This window comes from Cydia pomonella, chromosome 2 (assembly GCF_033807575.1).
Source record: "Cydia pomonella isolate Wapato2018A chromosome 2, ilCydPomo1, whole genome shotgun sequence".
Classification (NCBI taxonomy): domain Eukaryota; kingdom Metazoa; phylum Arthropoda; class Insecta; order Lepidoptera; family Tortricidae; genus Cydia; species Cydia pomonella.
This window is the reverse complement of record NC_084704.1, coordinates 7,579,502-7,603,741: the sequence shown is the minus strand read 5'-3', so window position 1 is coordinate 7,603,741 and position 24,240 is coordinate 7,579,502. Positions and strand designations below refer to the sequence as shown.

Here is a 24,240-nt window from a genome sequence, read left to right as displayed (position 1 = left end):
GAAGTCGACAGGCCTTGAGTCAGGCCAAGCTAAGTTGGCAGCAATTTTGATAGCCCAGACGGTGCAAGTGTTAAGTAAACGTCATAATTTCATAGAAGTATTAGAAGTTTGACGTTTAAAATAACACCGGGGCACGTGTTATTTTAAACGTCAAACTTCTAATACTTCTATGAAATTATGACGTTTACTTAACACTTGCACCGTCTGGGCTATCAAAATCGCTGTCAACTTATCTTTGTCTGACTCTACCAATTTGTAATGCTAGTATTCGCGTTTGGGGGCATTTTTTTATTTAGAGCGCTGAATAATCACCATGAATTGGAGATTGACGATACAAAAGATGCCTGTGATTTTGATAAATTAAATAATATCTACTTAACATAACATTTTACTATTTGAAAAATGCTAATTTAAAAACACCCTCGAAATACCCTCGCCGGGATTCGAGCCCAGAACCACTAGCTTCCTAAACCGAATTACCTACCAAAATCCGTCATGCTAAACCGGTTGTCAATTTTAGTACTGAGATACAAAGAGAGCGCTAGTAGTATAAACGAAATTTTGAAAGAGGCATTTTTTTTTGTTAACATGAAACTAAGAAAATATTTTTATATTACACTTATATATATTTATAAAAACTAAATATAAAATACCTCCCCAAAGCTACCCGCTTCTGGAATACTCCCTAGGATGCTAGCAGCATTGCCCCTTTGCACCGCCAGACTCAATCTTTGGGCAAAGAAGGAGCCCGCCCTGTGGTCGCCCGAGACACCTATTAGTCGGACCGACACTTCCTTCATAAATTGCTTTGTGTCGGTCGACCATGGGCCCAGTGTTTCTATGGCAAGCGCCGTAAATTCGTATTGATCCGTTAGGAACGCATATTTGCGGCGCTTTAGTGTCTGGGCCTGGTCCGCGGCAGTCCCGGGCTTCCGAGCCGATCCTTCAACGTGGGACGGGGCTAGCGTATCGACGCAGGTAGCGTCCCACGCTAAAGGGCGGCCAAGGCTCCAAGGCACAAGAGTGCAGCCATCAGGTCTCTTGCCGTCGGTGGCAGAGAGGCCTGACGGCTCCAAAGTCGCAGGTAGGGAGGCGGTGCAAAGGGCGCGGCGGATCAGGTCGTTTAATGTGGCGTGTCTGTATAGTCGGCCTGCGCTCATTTGGCAGTGTAAGCCATGCCGTCCTAGAGCGTCCACAGGCTGGGTGCATCTACTACAAGCGTGGGGCTCGCATACCTTTAGGCCCAGGCGGAGGCAAACAGCGATGCGTAAGGCTGGTGGCTCTAGAGTGGAGCCAAGGTTTCGCGATGGAAGCGCGTGCAGCCAATGCCCGGATTCCTTTTCGGAAACGGCTAATAGCCTCGCCCGTTCGTGGTCGTTATGGCAGTTTTGTAGTAGAAGTTTTTTTTGTATGGAGTTAGCGTTCTTCTCCTTTTGAGTATTGTATTCTTTGTTTGAGATTAGCCGACGATATGAAATCATATGCGGTTGAGGTCTATAGAGGCCTTAAAACAATTGCACTTGGATTAAAAAAAAGGGTGACTATTCAATTGTCTATGTTCATAACAAATTTCAACAATCTGTATCTGAAAATAAAAGCATGTGTTTTTAGTTAGAATCATGTTAGTGTAGAACTAGACTTGCTAGTCCCGTCTAAAAAAACGAATAATTATAAGATTACTCTAAAAGTTTAATATATTTATAAAACCAAAATGGCAGACGACGAATGGCAAGATGAACCGGTTGCTGTGATGCCCTCGGCACCCATATCTTCAGGATACGACAGCCGTCCGAGAGGAAGTGGCAGAGGCAGAGGACGCAGTAACGATTCCAACTGGAGAGCACGTGGCCCTCAGACTAGTAGCTACGATGACCGGCGCGACAATAGAGACAGAGATCGTCGGGATGGCGGCGATCGACGTAACGGAGATCGTCGCAATTTTTCACGGCAAGACGAAGGTAACAGAAAAGTCATTTCAGTCCCTTCCTCTAAGATCGGTCGCGTAATTGGTAAAGGCGGGTCTAAAATAAAAGATCTTGAATTTGATTCTGAGGCTAAAGTCAAAATCGGAGATACTAGCGGCGACGAAACTGAAATCACGCTGACGGGTACTGATGAGGCTATCGCAAAGGTTGAGGACATGATTCAAGATCTTGTCAAAGACTATAAGCCTGCAGGATCACGAGATTTGAACACTAGTAACAGCAGTAATCAATCTGGCGAGTTTTTGAAAAAAAATGAAAATGGTGTGGAAGTTATTGACTGGACTAAGTTGAATTCGTTTTACGAAGAGAGTCAGAAGGAGCGATGGAGCAAGCTACCGCCTATTGTCAAAGATTTCTATAAGGAAGATCCTCAAGTAGCTGCAATGTCCCCTGCTGAAGTTAGTCGTTGGCGTAAAGCAAACCATGATATTCAAGTAAAGAGAACTTTTGATGACAAACCTGGCTTAAGGCCTATTCCAAACCCAGTTCTGACCTTTGAACAAGCATTCCAGCACTACCCTGAGATTTTGGAGGAAATATATAAGCAGGGCTTTAAGCAACCCTCTCCAATTCAAAGCCAAGCTTGGCCAGTTCTTCTTAGAGGTGATGATTTAATAGGCATTGCTCAAACTGGTACTGGCAAGACATTAGCTTTCCTTCTGCCAGCTCTTATACATATTGAAGGTCAGACTACCCCAAGAGAAGAGCGAGAAGGCCCATCAGTCCTTATATTGGCTCCCACCAGGGAGCTAGCATTACAGATTGACAAAGAGGTATCTAAGTATCAATACCGAGGCATTAAATCAGTGTGCTTATATGGGGGAGGAGATCGTAAAGAACAAATCAAAGTAGTGTCCAAAGGTGTAGACATTGTCATTGCTACTCCTGGGCGACTGAATGACTTGATAATGGCCAGGCACCTGAACATCATAAACTTCTCGTACATTGTCCTTGATGAGGCTGACAGAATGTTAGACATGGGCTTTGAACCTCAGATCAGAAAATCATTATTTGATGTCAGACCTGACCGCCAGACAGTAATGACCTCAGCCACCTGGCCCACAGGTGTGCGGCGCTTAGCAGAGTCCTATATGCAGGACCCTATCCAGGTTAATGTGGGTTCACTGGATCTTGCAGCTGTTCACACAGTTACACAAAAAATTGTATTTGTTGAGGAAGATGAAAAAGAGCAATATCTTCTAGATTTCTTAAACAACATGGAGCCTACAGACAAGGTGATTGTATTCTGTGGTAAGAAGGCAACAGCAAACCACATTTCTACTGAACTGGCAATAAGAAATATTAGTTGCCAAGCTTTGCATGGAGACAGAGACCAGAGTGATCGTGAAGCAGCTTTAGAAGAAATGGTTGATGGGACAGTAAACATTTTAATTGCCACTGATGTTGCTTCCAGAGGAATAGATATCAAGGACCTCACTCATGTTGTTAACTTAGATTTTCCGCGTCATATTGAAGAGTATGTGCACAGGGTAGGCAGGACTGGTCGGGCAGGAAAGACAGGCATTTCACTGTCATTGATAGCGAGGAATGATTGGGCACATGCAAGGGAATTGATAAAAATTCTTGAGGAAGCTAATCAGGAAGTTCCTGATGAATTGGAGCAAATGGCACAAAGGTTTGAAGCCATGAAGTTGCGTCGCGACGCCGAAGGAGGCGGGCGTGGGGGCCGCGGCGGCGGCCGCGGTCGTGGAGGAGGTGGTTATGGCGGTGGCGGCCGCGGTGGTGGCTACGGCGGCGGCGGTCGCGATGGTGGTTACGGCGGCGGCGGTCGCGATGGTGGTTACGGCGGCAGCGGTCGCGATGGTGGTTACGGCGGCGGCGGTCGCGATGGTGGTTATGGCGGAGGTGGCGGTGGATATGGAGGGAGAAGGGACAGATATTAGTCTCCCTTCTCAAATTTACGACTGTTACTAAGGGGCCTAAAATAGTATAGTATTTCTTACGGCATGTTATGCAAAAGTTTAGACTACTTTCTAAACTTTAGCATGACATGCCGTACATACCGTGTACACACTAAAATTTGAAATAAGTCACAAAATGTTCAGTCTTCCATGCTAGACTACAATAAGGTGTTATGAACTTTCAAGATCTACTATCTTAACTTGGCTACTTTTTGAAACATCTGATCTACCCACCCCTCTTTAATATTACCTAGTTGTAATTTTTTCCTTGTTTCTAGACTGAATATAAGCCAATGGCTTAAAATATTGTCAGTTAGTAATATATATTGTTTATTTTTGTTTATCTCTTATTGCAAGTCAATGAAGATGACTGTGATCTGACTGTAGAGACTATTGTAACGAAAAGTGTTTTAGTTTATAAGGTATACATTGGAATTTGCATGCAATTCACGGCAAACTAGATTGTAAGGTCAACAGAACTGTGAGCATAAAAATAACTAAAATACTTAGGCAAAGCTAATATTTGCTATAATATCCTCCTCACGCCTCGAGGTATATTGATTAGTTCCTCATTCGCCGGATTCTTGTTTCGCTTAAATTTTTCAGCTACAGAAAATCAAACAATGGAAATATTGTGGCTTTACCTGTATCTATTAACACATTCACTGCCAGACAAAAAACAACTTTTACTATGGGACCAAACACGAAATCATGAAAATAAAACAGCTATTCTATAGAAAACATCGACTCTGATTCACCGAAATGTATGAGACGGCAGATTTTTTTTCGGGGTTGGCCCAATACTAAAAGTTGTTCAGTATGACCTACACCCCTCAGAGTTTGGTCTGAGATAATAAAATCAGCCTTTATATTCCTGATAAATCCCGACGTTCTGAACTTGTCTTTGCGCTGGTAAACGGGATTTATGCGTCTAAGAACATAATGACACTTTCGAAATGTAAAATCTAAAAGTATACAAACAAAGCTTATGTAGCTGAAATCAATACAAACTACATATTTAATGTATAATGCGTGTAGGTACAGCCTCATTTTTATAATAATATTTATAATACACGCAAATAAGATTTTAATACCTAATTTGCTGTGAAATGCGAATATTTACCAATCCTTGTTTATAAGTTTATACAACATTGTCAGTAATAAAGGACCATCTCAATTTATGATTAAGGTGTATTTCTGAATTCCTGTTACTTAATTGAAATAAAAAAGCATTTTAGTTTGGTTTATCATATATATTGTTAACATTATATGTTATGTTTTAATTTAATATCGTTAGAACCTGCCCGTCAAGAGTGAAGTCCAAAAACAGCAATGTTTTCTTAACCAAGTAGCATAGCAAATTGAAAATAGCCTAAAGAGGTAACATTAATAACATTCTTATAATACTATGTGCTTTCTAATATAAGACAACCTCGTGCATACATTTATGAGATAAAAATCTGCCACAGACAACAATACACAGAGATGCTGTAGATAATGTTAAATTACATTTAATATAGAACGCACCACTTCTGTTAAATTGTTTTCAAATGAAACTTTATATCTGTATAAATTCATAATATACATTTTGTTGTTGTGCCCTGGAGGGCAGTCAAATTTAAATGGACATTTAATACTGTCAATAGGTTCGTGACAGCATGCCTTAGGAGGCGTTTAATAAATAAATCATAGAAACAATGTTTGAAAACATACATGTATAATTTCTAAAAGTCTATAAACGGACAATAACTGGAGTTTCTTAGACGATTTCTAATCTCTTCATCTCTTTGAAGAGTTCGGTGCCCATTTTGGCGGGGGAGCGAGTGACGATGACGTTGGCCTTCTCCAGCGCCTTGATCTTGTCCATGGCGCCGCCCTTGCCGCCCGAGATGATGGCGCCGGCGTGGCCCATCCTGCGCCCGGGCGGCGCCGTCAGCCCCGCGATGAACGACACCACGGGCTTGGCTTTTTGGCCCTGGAATAACAGATCATATAACAGAAACTGGCACGTAATGATGCCCATTTTGTGACTACTAAGTTACAAACTACATCAGTACATACTCAAACAAAAACACTGTGTTTCAAACGGAAATTTAAACTGAACATTGTTATCTACAAACACTAAACACTATGTTGTATTATAAATACTTGTAATTCTATGTTGTACTTATTCGACACGATTAAATACTACTAAATGTGAAATTCAAACTGATACACACTAAATTTAAATCACAATTTGGAAACCATGATGACACGAAGTTAGCGACGGAAGCCAATAAATCAATATGTGACAAATAAAATTAGTTAAAACTGACATAGAGAAATATAAGTGACCACTCTTTCTTTACTTATATTCCTCTGTGGAACTGATGAAGTGATGATGGTTGATACATTATGAGATTGTCTTTACAAGATAATGTTGATTTTGTACAGATGATGTAACTTCAGAGATGTCAATGGGAGGTGATATAAGATAAAGTAAACCTTTGGGTTGGGCACCATTGTAGATCCATACCTTTTTTGACTGTCAAGCGACAAAAATGATTAAAAACTCAAAATAGAAAATAAGTACGTTTGTGAGTAAACTCGAACCTAATCAAGATAATTAATCTCCTTGTGTCTCCGTATACACAACTACAAGTGTATACCTACTTTAGGAGTGGAATTACGCGTGCGTTATTATCAATGTCGAGATGGCGCCACTCAAGAGTGGTTTCCCCCGGGATATCCCTTCGAGACATCCTGGCGTCAATCCAGCTACATCATAGAGAAAAGATAACCTATAAACTCCCATAACTAACAAAAAAAAAACAAGAATGGTCCTAGGATAACAGTGTATCATGATTATTGAGATTATATTGCTATGCGCTTTCTACGGAAATAAACGGTCTTAACTATTTAGGGATCACCCACACAGCGTCCATTTGAGCGTCGGCGTTCATAGTCCGTTTTTTTTTGCAAGAAGGTAAATGATTTCGACGTGTCTTTATTGAAAAATAAGTCACTGCACTAATTATAAATCATATATGATCTCTTACATTATTTTGCTTTCATAAGTATAGTTACTGATTTTTAAAAAGCGTTTTTTACTAAAAAAGATGTTAAGGTTGTTTTATCTTTTTTCTAATGCTAAAAAAACTAAATATAGTCAGCGCTATAGCTACTGACGTCGCAGCGCCGCTGCGTCAAGTAGCACTGTCAGCACTGACTATAGTTCGTTTTTACAAGTTTTTATTTAACTTACAATGTACCTACATATGTATGTACGGGTCAAATCGTGCAAGTTAAATTTGACTCTCTTCCCGGATTCCGATGACGCTGAAAATTTGCATACATATGAAAGTCGTGTGACAATGCAATATTATAGTACCGTCGAGCTGATCTGATGATCGAGACAGGAGGTGGCCATAGGAAGTATAGGAACTCCGTGATAAAACAACCTAATTGTGTTTGGGGTTTTCAGAATTGTCTCGATGAGTATTAGTTGCCTGTGGAAAGAAAAGTACAGTCAGCGATAAAAGCTTCACCAAAAATGTAATCTCTGCCAAAACTTATTAGCATTAGAAAGAAGGTAAGCGAACTTGACGTGTATTTATATAAATTAAAAAAACTTGAAATATAAGTTGCAGCAAATATTTAACAATAATAAATCATATACGATTATTTACATTATTTTGCTTTTGTAAATAATATGAACTAATTTTTAAAAAGCTATGCTTTTATTGTCAATAAACACGTCAAGATTGTTTACCTTTTTTCTGATGCTAAAAAAAACGAACTATAAACTAACGACGACCGGACGCTAGTGTGTAATACAGTGGCATTCTGTAAATGGAAATAGTTATTTGTGCAACAAGAGAGGAAAGTTAGTTTTTCTTGCGAGGGACTCAAAAACACGAGATGTAAAATAACTTTGCTCTCGTGTGACACATAACTAACTTTTCACCTCAGTAGTGAGAACATATTAAAGGTTAAAAAAATTCAACATCAAGTAAAGTTGTCATTCCTGTATTCATGGCCTTTACTAAATTAAAAAGCTACTTTGTCTCACTCCCTGGAGTGACGAAAGTAGGCTTGTTCGAGCTGCTGAGGTGAAAAAAAATAAAACTTATGGGCTAAGCTGTGGTTGATATACAATAATGTTGTTGTATATCAACCACAGCTTAGCCCCTAAGTTTTTTTTTTAATTTTTAATTATTATAAGAGAATTACCGTGTTGTACTGGATAAGGTACTCAGAAGCGAGCTCCTCGGCGTTGCCTCCGATCTCTCCGATGAGTATGATGCCCTTGGTCTCCGGGTCGTTGAGGAACACCTCCAGACAGTCGATAAAGTCGGTACCGTTGAACGGGTCGCCGCCAATGCCGACGCAAAGGGTCTGGCCTAGGCCAGTCTGGAAACAGAAATAGCAACATTTATATATGAGCAGATGAGCGCATGTGACAGAATAAATAATAAGAATAAAATTATAGGGCCTAAATTGATACAGGAGACTTGATTCATTTTTTGCATCTCTTTAACGGTTAACCCTAAAAGTACTCAAAAACTGACTCTATATTCTGATAATCACTAAGTAACGACACAAACTGGAACATGTCAGATACATCTTGTAAATCATTAATTGTAAAAATACTTTTCCACCAATTGCCAAAAATGTTCAATGTTTGATATTTTTGCATTTGAACTATTTTTTTTACATTTCAAATATTGTTAACGATGTGCTGATACTTGGTGCCATCTTGTGCACTAGGCTTGTGTAGTTCATGTACATGTAAAGTCAGAGACGCAATTCCCTGCACTGTACTAGACCGAACTATTTCCTAATGATTCTGCTCTTAGTACACTATACGCTAAACGGAACGGGAACGAGGAGTTCAGTTCGTTATCTTATCTGTGGACGTCAAGTTGTGCCAACCCTAATAATTGCTCGGAGCAATGCTGAGCCGAGAATAACTGAAAGGAGGAGTGTTGCCCTACTGACCGAACTAACGCCGAGCGCGTGCGATGACGACCGAACGGCTCTCGGCTAATATGAGTGAGACAGCACATAACCGTCCGTCCGTTGCAACTACTTTACAAAACGTCCGTAAAAACCGTTCCGTTACATTATTTATTATGCTCAGTTTGTCTCGGTGTACTACTGTACAAAAAGAGCTAACTAGTATATTTTCATCACACTTGCTCGAAAAAGATCTTATTTCATGCAGGTGTGCTGAAAGACAAAGGCCTATTTTGTTCCCGCGAGAATTATGGATTGTGAAAAAAAGCTATAACTCCCTAGGGTAAAACCGAGTTGGTGGTGACTAGTGGGATTTTTTTTCCCCGTAGTTACCATTACCACAGTGGTAAAAGGTGGGAAAAAAATTCCCAGAAGTTACAACTTGGTGCTAACTAGTGGGAATAAGCCATTATTTCCTGTCTTACATTTCTACGCGACGCGTAACTACATATATTCTGGCATAACGACTTTGTCAGTAAAATAAGGCGGCAAATTTAAGATTGTAGGGTTGACTTCTCATGAAAATTTGAATTTTGCGTCTTTTTATACTGACAAATTGGGTTTGTTTGAGTATAACAAGCCTCTACATTTATTTTTGTTACAAAATCTTTTACTTACTTCAGTGGTCTGATGGCAGGCCTCATAGGTAAGGGTGCCGGACCGCGACACGACGCCGATGCAGCCCTTCTTGTGGACCGCAGCGGGCATGATGCCGATCTTGCATTTTTCTGGGGCAATGATGCCGGGGCAGTTAGGTCCGACCAGGCGGGACTTGTTTTGCCTGAGGAGCGCGTGTTTCACTCGTACCATGTCCTGGAAATTGCGTAATAAGTGGGTAAGTGATTTGAAACATTAACCCGAATTAAATTTTCCAACGTATTGGTATGATGGAAAGGGACAAACGATGATCACCGGCATCGTGACTTTAGTAGATACACGTTTATGAATAAGGGGGTAAGAGGATAGTGGACGACCGCTTCTCCTCCGTCCGCTTCTTGTGTTTTAGTGACCCTGACTATGAAGCCGATGGTCCTGGGTTCAAATCCTAGTAAGGGCATTTATTCGTGTGATGAACACGGATATTTGTTCCTGAGTCATGGGTGTTTTCTATGTATTTAAGTATTTATATATATATATATATATATATATATATATCGTTGTCTAACTCTCAACACAAGCCTTATTGAGCTTCCTGTGGGACTTAATTAATTTGTGTAATAATGTCCTATAATATTTATTTATTTATTATTTTATTCTCTATACAAACGTAGTCCCCATTTTCCTCCTTGGATATTAACATTATGGAAAAAAATTACACAATTTAACCATAGCTAATGAAGGGTGTTTTTTTATTTATTATTATTATAGGAATTAATAGTATAAAATATATTTTTAAATGCTTCTAACTCTTATAATAATTAAATATGATGAGGCATAGCTGTGGTTAATAGAGTGCACATCAAATTGCGTAAACATATTTACTATAAATTGATTATCCAGAGAGGAAAATTGGAACTACGTTTAAAGGTTAAGCGGTCGTCCTCTTTCGTCTTAAGAGACCTTTGAACTACCTGATCTTGTAAGGGGGCGTCCATTAATTACACGAGTCACAGTCAGTCATATGTACTGTAAAACGTTGTACGATACATGTGCGAATAAGTAATTCGCAACTCGTGTCGATTTAAAATTTATGTGTACTATTATCTGGTGATATAGGCAGTCAACAAGTGATGCAATAAATCCTTTGCGAACATCGCAGATTTTACAAGCGTTAACACATTCACTGTCAGACAAAAAACGGCGCACTACCCCAGAAACCGGTGGTCTATAGCTGCGTACAAAACAACCCGCCCAGCGGGTTGTCCGGCATCTGAACAAAGTTCACGAGCACCCACCAGGGTTCCCAGCAAACTATTTATAACAGAGACCGGGTAGCACGATTCAAAGAAAATCCTACTTAAATTAAAAATGACAACGTTTGTGTGCTTAGATAATTGTTCCTTAATCTTGCATAACAATTTGAACGGATTTAGCTGCAATTATGCAAACAGATAGTTCTTTAACAACTTAGAAGAAGGCTTATTAAGTTATGATACTTTTTATCCCCTAAGTGGGTGCAATTTAACGGGGGTTGCCGTTTCAATATAACATGTAACTCGTAAGTAATAAGGGGAGGAGTGGGGGCCATGGGCGTCGCCAAGGGGGGTCGGGGGGCCCCCCCAGATAACAAAATTTCTAACCAAATGTATCCTCCTCCCCTCCCTTTGGCCATCGGCCATATGAACTGTCCCCCGCCCCTAGCCCATCTGCTGGGGACGTCCTTGCTGGGTGCAGTTGAATGACTGACAATGCGAAAACAACCGCGGGCAGATAGTACTCATGTAATGAATAAATACAGGCAATATTCAATAAGTCTCTATTCCAGATCTTCTCCTTATGTTGTGGAACTCTCCTCCATATGTTCTTAACTTACATGTTGTGGAACACCCTCTGTGATGCACACAATGAGTGGCATCTCAGCTTCAATGGCTTCCAGAATACCCGCTGCTGCCGCCGGTGGGGGAATGAACAGCACGGTTGCCTCCGCCCCCGTTGCTTCCTTTGCTTCCCTCACGGTCTTAAACACTGGCTTTCCAAGATGTTCCGTACCCGCCTTCTTTGGTGATACCCCACCAACAAGCTTTGTGCCATAGTCAAGTGCTTGCTGGCTGTGGAAAGTGCCTTGCTTGCCAGTGAAACCTTGTACTATTACTTTTGTTTCAGAAGTCAATTTGAGGTTTTTTCGTGTTTCATGGTATGGGGTTGAATAGAATCTGACGTTACCTAGTTTTGCACTATCTGTAAACATAAAATTAAGTAATTAACAAACATAATACATCAAATTGACCTGGTCTGCTACCTCAAAATTAATTTGTTACTGTATCTATAAACTTATGTTTATAGATACTTTATATTTTATTTGTACATATGAAACTATAGGTCTCTTTTTTGTCTATAAGTTTTGATCAAAAATTGTGTATGACTGTTTGTTTCTAAATAAATAGAAAAAAAAAAAAACTTATGTTGTAATCATAGCTGTATTAATTTTAGCTTTATATTGTTACCCAGCGCATTTTTAGATTTATCAGTAGGTAATCTAGTAATCTGTGGATGATATTGTTTGTCTTACAATTCATTATTCTTTGTATTCTATATCTGTGTCTAAACCTGTGTGTTACTGTTTTTTGTCCCAAATAAAAAAAAGAAAAAATTTAAACTTATGAAGTTTTTATGAATATAAGCTGGAATGAAATGATTCAGCAAACAATACATGATTTCGGTAACTCTTAAAAAAAATGCTTTACAAATAGACATTGAACCCACATGTTTTCCTATTCAATTCAAATAACATTTCTTGTTATGACAAAAAGCACAGTTGAATAAGCCCTATATCTGGGGTCACCAAATGGCCAAGCGCTGTCCAGATCCAGACCGCCTACCTATTTTATTTTTATGCTTATTTAATAAACTCAAGTAGAAAAGAATCATGATGGTCTTTTTATTTTAAGAACCGTCTCCTTGAAGAAACTATTTGGTGACCCCTGTTCTGAACAGAGGATGTAACATGTAGTGCCCTGTGTCATCATTTGGTTGCTTAAGTTATGATTTTTAGTCTTTCAAAATGTTATTACTGTAAATATTTATGTGACCTTTGATATGTGGAAAAAAGTGTCATTGATTTTGTTTGTTGCTTCAATTTGAATCAAAATGTACAAAACTATGATATAGTCAAACCAAGCTAAAAATTTATTTGAAAATATTCCATTTATAATGATACTCCCTCACTTGTTCATCATCAATTCTGTGTAAAGTTAGGTTAGACAGACTCTTTAAGGATAACAGACAAAACAAAAGAATAATAAATGAATATAATTTATTGGAAAATTACAGTAATCACTTATTTCTATTTCATTGTAATTTCAACCTTATTTATTATCTATGAAATATTTATCGAACATATTAATTGTCAAGATTGTTGCTTTAATTTTAACTATCTACTGTAGATACAAAAGAATATTAAGAGGAAGTCATTAACCCTAATGGGTTAATGACTATGCTAATGCGCCCACACCCACCTTTGGGAACCCACTATTTTTCTAATTTTGTTAGGCAGATTTACAGTAGAAAATCAAATCAAACACCAAGGCCCCGGTGTACTTATTTAGTGATTATTTATTTATTTAGATTTTAAAACCACTTTGTATTTGTAATGAACAAGTTTATGTGACTTTCAAGGACAGACAACTGGATGAGCTGAATAATATGTCTATAGATATTAGTAGCCATGGTAAAGAAAACTATGTTTAATCTTTTACAGTTTAATATTTAATTTGTGTTATCAGTTGTCATAATCATGTAGAAATGCAGTCAAAATTCATAATATCTCAGTTAAATTGAGTTAAAACAGTCAGTGCACAAAACATTACTGCAGCCTAAGTCTACTAATATCCTCTCTCAATTATTTAATTCAATTGAAACAGTAGTACATTGACCAGAATCAAAGGCCGGATATATCAGTTTATATACAATTTACAAACAAAACATCTGATAACACTTGATGTATTGTTTGATTGATCAAAGGTCAAGTTTTGATTGACGTGCCCAATCCGTGTAATAGGGCACATAATTCGCGAATTATGTACTAGTGTAATAAGTGTCTCATTGTACCGATTTGCATAATGAAAAAACTACGAATAGACAAGATATTTATAGATGAAGGTCTCGGCGATCATAACTAAGGTTGTAATGAAAACGACATTGATCGGAGGACTCTCGTTGATTATAATTAGTCCTATTTCACTTACATCACTCCCAAATACGAGATAAATGATATAAACCGCTTAAATATATCCCAGTATGTTATGAAATAGGTGACAATCTCATTGGAAGGTTAACATATTCACAGTTGTAGTGAACGGAACGTTAACTATCACGTCACATGCGTCATCGTTACGAGAGCCCCATAGCGGTACATGACCCGTAGATGAAGATAAATGTAATTATGTTGCATAGTTGTGTTAATTACCTCTAAAACGAGAGAAAATCCGAACGGAGACAGCCATCGTGAAGGGGAATTCTGAGGCGGAGGAGACACGGCCGGGATGTTTTTTGACACTGACAGATGATGACGATTACGTAATAGAAGCGTTCAGTTTATTTAATTGATATTGATTTTCGAAAAAACAGTAAAACGCAAGTTCATATCTGAATTAGAAAAGATATGCATATCATAATGTAAAAACTGTGCATTTTTCTACTGTCTACGAAAATGCATTTCACAAGAGTGCTACTCATTTATTACACACTCTTTGTAATTTTGAACGCAATTCATGTTCGAGCTATTGAAGAAACCGACTGTTTTAGCCAGTGTTCCGACAGTATTTGTTGTAGGTTGACTTTTTGCGTGACGTGTAAATTAGTCAGTGTATTGCAAAATGCAAACTAGAAAAATAAAGAAACCAATCCAATAGAAAACAATTTCGTGGAATTGGAATTCATAACATTAAAGATTGATAAGAAATTTCATACGTCTTTTTTGTACATATATTTGCTTGTTGTGTAATTAATACAATAAATAAAAAGACAACAATTGGTAAAAGTGGTCAATAGTCCGGTGGAATATAAGTAGGTTTCCTTATTTTAAAGAATTATGTGCGGCACCGACAAAAAACTTGGCGAAATGAGGGCTTTAATCTTAGTTGGTGGTTACGGGACTCGATTGAGACCTTTGACTTTAAGTAGGCCAAAGCCACTGGTCGAATTTGCAAACAAACCAATTCTATTGCATCAGATAGAAGCTTTGGTGGAGGCTGGAGTAACACAGGTAAAGACCTAATAATTCTATTTACCTATTATTCCAATATAACAACGAACAATACAGTGAGTACAGTGTGCAATGTAATGTATAAAAGAAACCTCAATTACTTTTTATTAATTTTATTGGAAATTATATTCCTTTACAGGTCATTTTAGCTGTGTCATACAGAGCAGAGGATATGGAAAAAGAGTTAACAGAGAAAGTGGCCAAACTAGGTGTGTCCCTAACATTTTCTCATGAAGTGGAGCCTCTTGGCACAGCGGGGCCCATAGCCCTGGCAAAACACCTATTGAGCAAAAGTTCCGAGCCATTCTTTGTTCTTAATTCAGACATAATTTGTGATTTTCCTTTCAAAGAACTTTACAAGTTTCATAAATCACATGGAAAGGTAATTACTACTACTTTTTGTTTATAAAATGTATTTATTTATTTAATTTAATTTACTGGTGATGAGGATCTCTATAATGACCTATCCATGCAAAGGCAACAAAATGCAAATTGAATAGCTCTATCCACCTCTTATTTAAATCTAATAAATAGTGTCTTCAGTTGGGAAATCAAAAAGTTATTCACTGCCAAGAACTATGTATGTGTGTTCATTTTGTACTGGAACCAGGGCGCCCGGCACCGAAAGCGTTAAGAGTTCTTGCAACAATTCATTGATTTACCCCCTTATTCATAAACGTCTACTAAAGTTAACAAGCTGCTAATAATTGTTTCTCCGTTTCCAACGTATTGGTATGATGGAAAGGGACAACCGTTTATTAGTGGCTTGTTAACTTTAGTAAACATTTATGAATAAGGGGGTTAAAAAAATCTAACTATACATAGCTTCCCCTTTGATGTTTATGGTTATGATGATAATTGATGTGGAAGTACAATTAATAGATTGATAGAATGCCCTAGCAAAACTGTAACTAGATAATAGTTAAAAGTTGACTATCTTAATAAGCTCAATAATAATTATCTTCAATATTTGCTTTGCAATATGGTTGTGTATTGCTTGTTGATACCAGTTAATGAGTTTACTGATAACACTATTATGACCTAGATTGTAAAGTGAAGGAAACTTACGAATTGTATGTTGGTGAAAGTAAATTTAAAAAAAAGTTAGGAAACATGGATTAGAGATTGACCACCATATTAACTGGCTTTAATTTTGTCAAACTAAGAGCCATACATAGAGTTAGACCTGGTGCATTTTATACTTGCTGCCAGTCTCAAGATGTATGTACTGAAACACAATTAGCTGGCCAATTGTAAACCTTATCTTGTTGCAATAAGATTTATGAATAATCTCAGGTCCGTTACTTTGTCAATGATAGTCATAATACTATTGTCTCGTTCCTATATTGTGATGTGGGCTTGTGAACATGGGTATTATTTTGTAGTGACATATATGTACTTTAGCTGTGCTAATATTATATTCATTTGTATGAATAGGTAGGATGACTCACTTGGGTAATATTCACCTGAGTAAACAGGTTGATTGTGGTATTGGTTTAAATCAATAGTGAAATATCTTTAATGGCATATATTTTTTATGTTTTTTAATCCATATTTTTTATTAACATCTACTTAATTCTACTTATATGAATCAAGTAGAAAGTCAGCATTGATTGCATGTGTAGGTGTTTTTTATGTCAATTATATCTGTAGGAATATTTTTTACTAGTAGGACCATTCCATGGGGCTAGGGGTCCATTATACTTCACGATTTAAAAAAAAGTCACAAGATTTTGTGAAATAGGCCATAAAACAGAGCTAATGAAGTCCAAGACCCCTAAAAGGGTCCTTAATGTTGTATAGTGTGTATAACTGTTACATGGCTAATCTAATGGCATTCTTGTATATTTATTTCAGGAGGGAACAATTGTAGTTACAAAGGTAGAGGAGCCATCTAAATATGGAGTGGTTGTATATAAAGAGGATGGACAGATTGAGAGCTTTGTGGAGAAGCCACAGGAATTCATTTCCAATAAAATTAATGCTGGTAAATATTTTTACAAGTTAGTGTTGAATACTTAGCTTCAAATTGATTTATAAAAGCTGATGTTAAATCGAAAGCTAATTTTTTTATTGTCGCTCATTTACTATCACAAATTTAGTGCCATAATTGATTGCACTTAGTGAGTTTTGTTTGTCATCTGACAATTAATTATATTATCATATATTATGTGTAAGTATGAAATTGTTGTTGCACTTTTAACTTCCACTATAATATATTTAGTTACATTTTAAGATAAGAAAACCTTTGGAACAGTTTTAAGTGTGTTATTTATGAAACAGAATTTACAAGTGCAATGGCAATATTAAATGTTTAATATGTAAGAACAGAATGAACTGCAAAATAAAGAAATCAGTCTCTAAACACAATTTTTCTTTACTGTCTGTAGTTTTATGGTTGTATTTTTACTTACAGGCATGTACATTCTAAACCCATCAGTCTTAAGCAGAATAGAGCTGCGTCCCATGTCAATAGAAAAAGAGGTGTTTCCATTCATGGCGAAAGATGGGCAGCTGTTAGCTATGGAGCTGCAAGGCTTCTGGATGGATGTGGGGCAACCGAAAGACTTCCTAACTGGTAAGCACAAAAGAAGGGTCAATGCGGTCAAATACGTCAGCGGGGAATTCCGCTCACTAGCATATATATTTTTTATTTAATATGACTGCTGGAACTAAAAGCAAACGCTGCTTTACCGATGATGTTAACAGTAGTGTACTCTTATTAGAAATATGTATTTTGTACGAAATTTCCCGCAGACGAATTTGATCTCACGGACCTAATAAAACATAAATGGACGTTGTATAGGGAAAAGAATCTAATCTACAAAAATCTGCCAACAAAATGTGAATTCTGTGTCAACAAGAAAAGTTTTATTTAAATGACAAATTAAACGGAGGACTTAGAAATATAGACGTGAGAAAATTTATGAAAATTTATATTATGAAATAAAATGGTGCTGACAGTTCTTATTAACGGCCTACCATTGTAAGCGTGGCCTTTCTCTGTGGTGCTAGCTATTTCATTGCCTTCTAGTTACCAGATAATTTGAACATAAGTAACCCACAGCCAGATTTCCTTTATAACATAAAGGAAATCTGACTGTCTGATTCTTCTAATAATCTAGCAATGTGTTTGACAAAGTTCAAAGGTCGTCCTCATGATGTTTCATAATGGGTATATATTTATGTAGGTATGTATATTTATTTGTTTATGTACAATATTATTGATGTATGTATAATATTATATAATGTTATTTTTTTCCATTTTACACTAACTGTATTCTGACCCTCCATCACCTAGATCTTTCGGTTTAGAGAATGCCTTCTGACATTAAGTCCGCCATTTCTACTCTTCATGTATTGTGCAATAAAGTTTAAATCAATAAAATTAATATATATCTATTGTTGATTTTAATAGGTATATCATCATTAATCATCAATAACATCATTATCATCAAGATAAACATCTGCTTAGCAACTGAATGAATGGATGAACTTGAAGTTCAAACATTGATATAATCGTTTGATACATTTGTGATACCGGTAACATAGCATCGATAAAATGTTGCGTACAGGAACTGTACGTACTGTTATTATCAGCGTAATTAAAATACGGTAGTTATTGTTTACTGTGTTTTACCGTGCTGCTGTTTAAATAGCAAAAATCTTGAATGAAAGTAGACCTTATTTCTTTGCAATAAGGTTTACTAATGATCCGTCAACTATGACACTGATGGTAGGTATTTAACTACATAATTAAAATTCATTTGAAATACAGAAGAGCCAATGACTGAATGTATTTACTGTCAAATAGAGATCGGCTGTACAAACAATATTTCAAAAAACCTGACAATTATTTAGATGTGATAGCAAATATCAACATACATACTACGCATCAGGAAGGTTTTGAGACGAACAATAATTACACTAAAGGGTGTAGCAGGATAGCCTAGGAAAAATTGCCCCCAGCGATTTTGGGCCGAAACTGTAATCAAACGATGCCTTTTGGGGAGGTTATACTCTGCACAAAGTTTCATCCCTCTGTTACCCCCTGGGGGTGAAAAAAACCCGATTAACCCCAAAACTGTTTTAATTATTTTTTCCTAAACTATGAAAGTGACGAATTTAAAATTTCGTACAAATATTAATAAGACTAAAAGCTATGTGCTAAAAAAATATTAACCCCCTAACCATTGAAATTCTTGTAAAAAAAACAAAAATAAAAATAGAATCAACCTGTATATCAAGTTTGGCTCATGGTACCACACCATTTTTTTTTTCAAAAATGAACCAGTTTATATTCTACATGATACAAAAGTTTCATGGACCTACTCCAGAAGGAACATTGCGAAATTAATATGTATTGGCTCTTTGGTGCGTACTATTCATTGAACTCCCACTAAGAGCCTTGCATTATTAATAAACAATGGCTTGCGATCGGACCGCTGCTCGTGCCCGATTTGAAAAAGGTGGGGATAAAGAAGTATGAATCAAACTCATTTGTACATGGATCTCAAGTTTGGCTCATGGTACACACACCATTTTTTTTTTAAATGTACCAATTTATATTCTATATTATCTATATAAAAGTTTCATGGACCTACTCCAGAAGGAACATTGCGAAATTAAAATAAACGTACTATTTCGTAGCTACTAATCATTATACTCGTATCATGCTTAATACGCAACGTCTCGGACCCGAAAACAAAATAATTTAAAAAAACCGGCCAAGAGCATGTCGGGCCACGCTCAGTGTAGGGTTCCGTAGTTACTCTTCCGTCACAATAAGCTAAACTGGAGGTTAAAGTATAGTAAATTGTTAACCAAGGGATGAAACGGTACCTTTCACGTGAGTTAAACAAATAGGCAAATTTGCATAATCAGTACCTAATTAAAGTATGTCTTTTTACTATGAAGGGGAAACTTTTTGCGATAACTCAAAAACAGCTAAACTGATCATGTCCGCTATAGTTTTCATTTAATGTCTTTCTTAAGATCTACTTCCACGATTTTTTTAATTTTTTTTGGACCTATGGTTCAAAAGTTAGAGGGGAGGGGACACATTTTTTTTTCTTTCGGAGCGATTATCTCCGAATATATTCACTTAATCAAAAAATGTTTGTTGAAGACCCCTATTAGTTTTGAAATACCTTTCCAACTATACCCCACACTGTAGGATTGAAGCAAAAAACAAAAATTCACTCCCACTTTACGTGTAGGGGAGGTACCCTCAAAAAAATTAAATTTTTAGATTTTATTGTACGACTTTGTCGGCTTTATTGGTTTATATATCCATGCCAAATTTCAGCATTCTAGCACTAACGATCACGGAGCAAAGCCTCGGACAGACAGACAGACAGACAGGCAGGCGGACATGGCGAAACTATAAGGGTTCCTAGTTGACTACGGAACCCTAAAAATGTTTTTATAAATACAAATGAGTTTGATTCATACTTCTTTATCCCCACCTTTTTCAAATCGGGCACGAGCAACGGTCCGATCGCAAGCCATTGTTTATTAATAATGCAAGGCTCTTAGTGGGAGTTCAATGAATAGTACGTACCAAAGAGCCAATACATATTAATTTCGCAATGTTCCTTCTGGAGTAGGTCCATGAAACTTTTGTATCATGTAGAATATAAACTGGTTCATTTTTGAAAAAAAAAATGGTGTGGTACCATGAGCCAAACTTGATATACAGGTTGATTCTTTTTTTATTTTTGTTTTTTTTACAAGAATTTCAATGGTTAGGGGGTTAATATTTTTTCAGCACATAGCTTTTAGTCTTATTAATATTTGTACGAAATTTGAAATTCGTCACTTTCATAGTTTAGGAAAAAATAATTAAAACAGTTTTGGGGTTAATCGGGTTTTTTTCACCCCCAGGGGGTAACAGAGGGATGAAACTTTGTGCAGAGTATAACCTCCCCAAAAGGCATCGTTTGATTACAGTTTCGGCCCAAAATCGCTGGGGGCAATTTTTCCTAGGCTATCCTGCTACACCCTTTAAAAAATATGAAAGCAAGTTTTTAACGCACTCTTTTTTTGTTAATATCCATTGGTTTTTGCTAATTACCTAAGGTGTACGTATAAGGTAATTCCGAATGTCGGTCCGAACCGAATGTCCGTTTACAAGATTCGGCACCAGTATCATTATATAAACATATCATAAATAAGTACGATACTTAAACGTATTAGAAATAAAATATAACGGTGAAATTACAAGACCTAGGTAGGAACTTATGTGTCATAATGACAGATGCATGCGCTCGTATCACTGCCAGCATGAACTTACTCATCATTTTTTCCAGGAATGTGCCTATACCTGAACAGCTTGCGTCAAAAGGACTCGAACAAGTTGTACGATGGTCCCGGCGTGGTCGGCAACGTGCTGATCGACCCGACGGCAACCATCGGCAAGGGCTGCCGGATCGGGCCCAACGTGACCATCGGGCCTGGCGTCGTCATCGAGGATGGTCAGTTTAGATTAGATTAAGGCTCACAAAAGATTTATCACCAATCGCCGAACTAAACCATTAATTACCTACATATTTGTTATATCATGTAATTTGATGTGTCTTCTTTGTGTTTACAAATAAAAATTATTCTATTCTATAATTATTTTTTATGAGCTATAATTAAGTAATTCAATCTATGACTTTTATAGGAATAGGAACTGGTTAGACGGACTTGGTTCATTACATTATATACCTACTTAGTTACTTACTGGTGCCGAATTAAAACATTGGCTCTATAGATTAATTTACTCCTCATACATCAGATCTGGCGCAAAACTTGTACTAAACTGTCACCTTTTTCTGACTTGCTAGATTCAATCTTTTTTTCCAGGTGCATGCATAAAACGCAGCACAATCCTCCGCAGCGCCTGCGTGCGGCAGCACGCATGGCTCGACAGCTGCATAATCGGCTGGCGCTCCGTCGTCGGCCGCTGGGTGCGCATGGAGAACTGCACCGTACTGGGCGAAGACGTCATAGTCAAGGACGAGCTTTACGTTAACGGCGGGCAGGTGTTGCCACATAAAAGCATCGCGTTGTCTGTGCCCGAGCCACAGATTATAATGTAAAGGTCGTGCGTGTAAGAGCTGCAAGGTTTTTTTTTATAATCAGTTATTTTTGTTGTTGGCTGCTAAGTCCGCATAAGGAACTGCGCCGTGCTAAGAGGAGACGTTTAAGTGAAGGGGTTATGACATCTATCCATTCGCTGGACATTCTGCTATCTTGCTGCTAAGACGGAAGGACATCCTTCTTAAGGTCCGTCCAGACGGGATAATCAAATTAACAACTGGATCAGAAAAAATTGCTCTAGCGTACACACGTACACAATTTCATAGTGGAATCGAGGCGGCGAGCCAATGTCATTTTTCATTTTTGTTTTCACACCATCTGATTAAATTGACAATTTAAGATTAGACGAAAAATTGGCCCGTCTGGACTGGCCTTTACAAGAAAATATCCTAAAAAAGATAGACGTGACATGGAAAATACATTAGATTGCGTGAAGCTTGCCTAGAAAGGTCTAAAACAGTTATTTGATTTCGCAAGTGCGCTGCTGCATATCTGAGGTCCAAATATAAGATTATTTATTAATGTTGTTAAACTATTTATATTTCTTTCGCAGTTCTTACATACGTTGTAAAGAGGATATTAATTTAGTCTCAAAATGCGAATCGATATATTATACATATAATATGCTTTTGCAATTATTTAAAGACAATACTAATTTTATTTTTTCATAAATACATTAGATATACATATAACTTGCACAATAAGTCATTAAGGAAGTTGACCGCAAGAGAGAATTATAATTGTTTTATTTTTAACTTTATTGTAATTTAATGAATTGTAGAGAACTTGTTTCTTAAAAAGATGCATTGTCATATATTTTCATACATCATCCATTTATTTTGTATTTATAAATATGATATTTTTATTTTGTTTTTATTATATTATATCTTGTTCTAATTTAGCTATAAAAATATACTTAATTAGCTAGCTTTTTAGATTGCCAAGTAGATTGAGCTATCCTGTTTGATAAATGTTATTTTAAGTACAGGTATCTCTTTTATTTAAGACCATTGCAGTACGATTTTTAATCAAAGCTGTTATTGTTCATCTAATTTGGATCTTATATCTTACTCTGCAATAATTAACCAACTTATATTATGGAAAGAGATTATACTTGTCGCTAAACCAAGTGGCGAGTCAGTTCATATGCCATCTCTTTCACTCTTGGTTGGTCTTAACAAGGGTAAAGGAGACAGCATTATTCAGCAGTCGTCAGTTTTACGACAAGTATAGCGTGTTAATTTTGTTTATATTATGTTTGATAAAACGTAACAAACTTGAGACATTCCTTTGTGTATTTTTTGCGCTATTATTTTGTACTTTATTCTAGTGTATTGTTATCGATTGTAGAAAAGTTGTACAGATTAAGAAAAAAAACTTGCTCCCAAGTGTGTGAAGTCGATGGTGCTGTACGGTACATATATTTGTAGTATCTTGGATAGCTACCTTTTGACAACCAGTTACCGCAAAATGTATAGTGCCATACAGAGCATCAGATATCAAATTCGAAGCACGGTTTTTTCTTTGATTTTACATCCCTTCTACAATGAATAACTCTTTTTTACTAAAGTACAAATAAAATTTAATCTAATTCTAGGACTTTTGTACCTACAGGTCGATTCACGAAAGCTGGCACGAATGGAATGAACGAAACTCATTGATGTGTGACACCTGGGGGCTATAACCGCGAAAACCGAAATACGCAAATTGCGGGGATCTTTCTCTTTTACTCTCAGTAAGATGTATTTAGAGTGACAGAGAAAATTGCCCGCAATAGACGAACTTTTTATTGTCGCGGTTATAGCCCTATATCATACAGTCAGAGCCACCATTTAATTGGTTTACAAAATGACTTACATGTGATACACGCATAGATATGTTCATTCACTCATTCATTCCATTCGTGCCAGCTCTTGTGAATCGACCTGTACATAATGGCAATAAACTGCCGTTTTACACCAAAATTAGATGTAATTACTCATAAATATAAATAAATAAATATTATCATTTGAACTGAAAGGGCTTTTATTGTGATATTTTTACCTTTAATATTCGGTATTAGAATAATACCAAATGGAATTTGGAATAGTCTACCCTTTACCCGTAGCAAAGCTCGCCGAGTAATGTACAGGAATGTTCATTAGTTTAGTTTGGGGTCAAGTTGGGCATTGAATATTCTTTGCTTTCAATCCCTGCCACATTTAACTGGATCGAGTAAAAGTTGGTATGTTGACGTTGTTATCAATTTTAAAAATACTACGATATCCCTGATATAAGTCATATGTTGGTCATATGCTAGATGATAAAATCTAAATTTTATTCAAAATTTCGATTATTTACCAATTAAAAATTGTATTTTTTTTGATAACGGTATTAAATAAGTGCC

General features: G+C 36.9%; 3 protein-coding genes across 3 annotated transcripts; 2 read left to right on the top strand and 1 right to left on the bottom strand.

Moving 5' to 3' along the window:
* Positions 1-1,575: 1,575 nt before the first annotated feature.
* Positions 1,576-5,091, top strand: LOC133532701 (uncharacterized). The gene has a single exon (XM_061871477.1). The coding sequence runs from the start codon at positions 1,712-1,714 to the stop codon at positions 3,887-3,889; it is 2,178 nt and encodes a 725-aa protein (XP_061727461.1). The 5' UTR covers positions 1,576-1,711; the 3' UTR covers positions 3,890-5,091.
* A 48-nt stretch (positions 5,092-5,139) lies between these two features.
* Positions 5,140-14,109, bottom strand: LOC133532720 (succinate--CoA ligase [ADP/GDP-forming] subunit alpha, mitochondrial-like). Its single transcript, XM_061871499.1, has 5 exons — positions 13,971-14,109; positions 11,379-11,743; positions 9,524-9,718; positions 8,120-8,299; positions 5,140-5,882 (listed from the first exon to the last, which is right to left on the bottom strand). Exons 1-5 carry the CDS (start codon positions 14,005-14,007, stop codon positions 5,667-5,669), a joined length of 993 nt encoding a protein of 330 aa, XP_061727483.1. The 5' UTR covers positions 14,008-14,109; the 3' UTR covers positions 5,140-5,666.
* A 421-nt stretch (positions 14,110-14,530) lies between these two features.
* Positions 14,531-23,867, top strand: LOC133532712 (mannose-1-phosphate guanyltransferase beta). The gene is made up of 6 exons (XM_061871486.1): positions 14,531-14,768; positions 14,908-15,150; positions 16,626-16,755; positions 17,185-17,346; positions 21,080-21,244; positions 21,618-23,867. Exons 1-6 carry the CDS (start codon positions 14,595-14,597, stop codon positions 21,851-21,853), a joined length of 1,110 nt encoding a protein of 369 aa, XP_061727470.1. The 5' UTR covers positions 14,531-14,594; the 3' UTR covers positions 21,854-23,867.
* The last annotated feature ends 373 nt before the right edge of the window (positions 23,868-24,240 follow it).

What these genes read in the sequence shown, in the direction of transcription:
- LOC133532701 (XM_061871477.1), top strand. Translation starts at nt 1,712, where the DNA reads ATGGCAGACGACGAATGGCAAGATGAACCGGTTGCTGTGATGCCCTCG.
- LOC133532720 (XM_061871499.1), bottom strand. Translation starts at nt 14,007, where the DNA reads ATGGCTGTCTCCGTTCGGATTTTCTCTCGTTTTAGAG. An exon ending in CAGAGGGTGTTCCACAACAT is followed by an intron (nt 9,719 to 11,378) that starts GTAAGTTAAGAA and finishes CGCAATTTCCAG; the next exon opens with GACATGGTACGAGTGAAACA. An exon ending in CCTGCCATCAGACCACTGAA is followed by an intron (nt 8,300 to 9,523) that starts GTAAGTAAAAGA and finishes TTCTGTTTCCAG; the next exon opens with ACTGGCCTAGGCCAGACCCT.
- LOC133532712 (XM_061871486.1), top strand. Translation starts at nt 14,595, where the DNA reads ATGTGCGGCACCGACAAAAAACTTGGCGAAATGAGGGCTTTAATCTTA. An exon ending in TTCATAAATCACATGGAAAG is followed by an intron (nt 15,151 to 16,625) that starts GTAATTACTACT and finishes TATTTATTTCAG; the next exon opens with GAGGGAACAATTGTAGTTAC. An exon ending in ACCGAAAGACTTCCTAACTG is followed by an intron (nt 17,347 to 21,079) that starts GTAAGCACAAAA and finishes CATTTTTTCCAG; the next exon opens with GAATGTGCCTATACCTGAAC.